Genomic DNA, 1,737 nt, shown 5'->3' on the forward strand with positions numbered 1-1,737 from the left:
AATTCTAAAACCCATTATTTAAATGTCAGGCAGGGGAAAGGCGTTGTAACTGAATTTGGTTTGCACTGAGCGGTGGGAGTGACTCTGAACCCCCCCTGAGAGTACAGTGTGGCTGGCAGGCAGGGTGGCTGCCCCCTCGCCGCTTGCCCAGCACGGTTCTCACCCTGACCCATCACTCATGGGCCTCGGGCCTCCTGCCAGCTGGTGCCATACCCAGGGCCACCCGGAGACTGGAGGGAGATGCCCCGGGCAGGAGGACTCACAGGTTCCTGGGTCCAAGCCCCGGACCTGGTGGGGACCTGCAGGTGGCACGCCCCAGGGTAGTCAGCCCCCAGGCAGGACCCACGCCTCTGTTTCTCTCCACAGGTGAGCGCCGGGCCGCCCTGCTGGTCACCCGCGCGGCCTCGGCCTTCTTCCTAGACGGCCGGGCCCAGGACGTGTTTGGGGACCTGCAGGAGGCCTTCCGCGAGAGCCCCTCTGGGGCGCGGAGGCAGTTCCAGGCCGTGTTCTCCGCCCGGGACCAGGAGCGTGTCCGGGCTCAGGCGCAGGAGGTCGCAGACGCGGGCTTCGCTCGCTTCCAGGAAGCCGTGCGGAACCATCCTGAGTTCCGCGAGAACGCGGGCCGCGAACTGCTGGCCCCGGTAACCCGCGCGCTCCGCGTCCTGCTTCGTCTGGCACCTATCGGGGCGCGACCCGCGCTGGGAGCCCGCCTCGCCGAGTGCCTGCTGCTGGCGGGGGACGCGGCGCGCGCCCGAGCAATGTGCGAGCGCCTGCTGCGGCCCGCGCGCCCTGAGGACCCTGCCGGGGACAGTGCGGGGGACCGAGCGGGGGACCGCGCGCCCCTCCTGGCTCTGCGCGGCTTCTGCGCGCTGCACGCCGGGGACTCGCAGCGCGCCCTGGAGGACTTCCAGGCGGTGGTGGAGCAGGGGGCGCCGCACCCGGGGGGCTGTGTGCGCGCGCTGTGCGGCCGGGGGCTGCTGCGGGTGCTGGCGGGCAGCGCATTCCTGGGCACGCTGGACTATGTCACCGCCTGCAGGCTGCTGCCCGAGGAGGCGCTGCTGGCCGCCAAGGCCTACGTGCCCTGGAACCAGCGGGGGCTGCTGCTGGCCGTGCTGCGGGAGGAGGCCCGTGGGATGCTGCAGCGATCGCCACGCGCCGGGCCGTCGAGAGCGCAGGGCCGGAGGGAGGCCGCGGAGACCGGCGGCCCCGGCACACAGGAGGGGTGAGGACACGCCCGGGCGCGCTGGGGCTGCTGCTTCTCGTGGGTCTCCTTCGAGGTAGCCAGGGATGTGTTTCCTACTATTTTACAAAGGAATGAACGGAGGCAGCGTGGCGGGTAACCTCCCAAAGCACCCGAGGCAGGTCTAGCTCCGCTGCTTCCATAGTAGGGGCGGCAGTCCCGAAATGGAAAGGGGAAATTAAAAGCCGCGGCTCACATTTCCTTCCAGGCCTTTCGTTTCGTGCATATAAAATAGCTCACCAAACCGAGTCTGTGCTGGACATGCGGTTCATTTGCTAATTTTCTTACTCAATAGGTCATGACAATTCCCTTTGTGGCTAAATGTGTTTCGGTCAGCACCGCCCTGACCTGCGCCCCTGCCACTACTCCTTCCAGCAGTCCTGGGTTTCGTTTGTTTTATTTTGTTTTTCTTGTTTGTTTGTTTGTTTGTTTTTTGAGATGGAGTCTCACTCTGCTGTCCAGGCTGGAGTGCAATGGCACGATCTTGGCTCACTGCA

General features: G+C 65.9%; 1 protein-coding gene across 1 annotated transcript in view; it reads left to right on the forward strand.

Moving 5' to 3' along the window:
• The first annotated feature begins 1,015 nt into the window (after positions 1–1,015).
• TTC34 (tetratricopeptide repeat domain 34) overlaps positions 1,016–1,737 on the forward strand; it is a 29,031-nt gene continuing 28,309 nt past the window's right edge. Inside the window, exon 1 of the mRNA XM_011987214.1 lies at positions 1,016–1,222. Coding sequence (XP_011842604.1) covers positions 1,134–1,222 — 89 coding nt within the window. The 5' untranslated portion in view covers positions 1,016–1,133. The remainder of the gene's footprint in view (positions 1,223–1,737) is intronic.

Source organism: Mandrillus leucophaeus, unplaced genomic scaffold (assembly GCF_000951045.1).
Source record: "Mandrillus leucophaeus isolate KB7577 unplaced genomic scaffold, Mleu.le_1.0 Scaffold305, whole genome shotgun sequence".
Lineage (NCBI taxonomy): Eukaryota > Metazoa > Chordata > Mammalia > Primates > Cercopithecidae > Mandrillus > Mandrillus leucophaeus.